Source organism: Sinocyclocheilus grahami, unplaced genomic scaffold (genome assembly GCF_001515645.1).
Source record: "Sinocyclocheilus grahami isolate Dianchi unplaced genomic scaffold, SAMN03320097.WGS_v1.1 scaffold58952.1, whole genome shotgun sequence".
NCBI classification, from domain to species: domain Eukaryota; kingdom Metazoa; phylum Chordata; class Actinopteri; order Cypriniformes; family Cyprinidae; genus Sinocyclocheilus; species Sinocyclocheilus grahami.
This window is the reverse complement of record NW_015527246.1, coordinates 1-837: the sequence shown is the minus strand read 5'-3', so window position 1 is coordinate 837 and position 837 is coordinate 1. Positions and strand designations below refer to the sequence as shown.

The 837-nt window shown below is 57.1% G+C and overlaps 1 protein-coding gene across 1 annotated transcript; it reads left to right on the top strand.

Annotated features, from left to right (window-relative positions):
* Positions 1 to 53: 53 nt before the first annotated feature.
* On the top strand, positions 54 to 750 carry nog5 (noggin 5). The gene has a single exon (XM_016266588.1). The coding sequence runs from the start codon at positions 73 to 75 to the stop codon at positions 721 to 723; it is 651 nt and encodes a 216-aa protein (XP_016122074.1). The 5' UTR covers positions 54 to 72; the 3' UTR covers positions 724 to 750.
* The last annotated feature ends 87 nt before the right edge of the window (positions 751 to 837 follow it).

Sequence of the window (837 nt, the reverse complement as noted above, 5' to 3'; positions counted from 1 at the left end):
TTTTTTTTTTTTGTCTCATAAACTTAACCTATAAACTTAAAGCAGACATTTAATGAACTTTTCTTGGCTTGAATGGAAATGAAGGTGTCTCCTGCGCTCGTGCTCTGCGCGTCCGTCACCGTTCACCTCGCGCTCGCTCAGATTCAGCTGCGCGTGCGCCCGTCGCCGAGCGACCACCTGCCGGTGCCGGACCTGCACGAGGACCCTGACCCGGCGCTGGAGCCGGGCGAGAGGGATTTAGCCCCTCGATTGCTGCGCCGGAAGCTCGGCAGCAGTTTTGACCCCGTCTTCTCGTCGATCGGTGCACCGACTCCAGGTAACGACTCCGAAATCACGCGAGAGGACGGGATCCGTCTCGCCGGAGCGATTCCCCGTGAGTTTCAGCAGCTGGATTTCACTGTTCTCAAAGCGGCGAGGAAAACGGAGCGCAGGGTGCGCCGATGGTTGTGGTCGTACACCCGGTGCCCGGTGCTGTCGGTGTGGAAAGATCTGGGCGCGCGATTCTGGCCGCGATACGTCAAAGAAGGACAGTGCTTGACCGAACGCTCGTGCTCTTTACCGGAGGGGATGTTTTGTAAACCGGTGCAGTCCGTGAGCGTCACGCTCCTCCGGTGGCACTGCCAACAGGGCTCGCGCGCGCTCAAGCGCTGCGCGTGGATTCGCGCGCGCTACCCGGTGATTTCACAGTGCGGCTGCGCGTGCTTAAGCTTTACACACAGCTAGACCAGTGGTTTGGCAAAGTATGGTTTCTTATTCCTTTCTTTAGATTTTGGGGTGAATGGGCCACCCATGTATCTCTGAGAAGGTGATTAGCGGACTTTACTAACACAAAGACCA

Excerpts from the sequence above, each read along its gene's own strand:
- nog5 (XM_016266588.1), top strand. The coding sequence starts at position 73 with ATGGAAATGAAGGTGTCTCCTGCGCTCGTGCTCTGCGCGTCCGTCACC.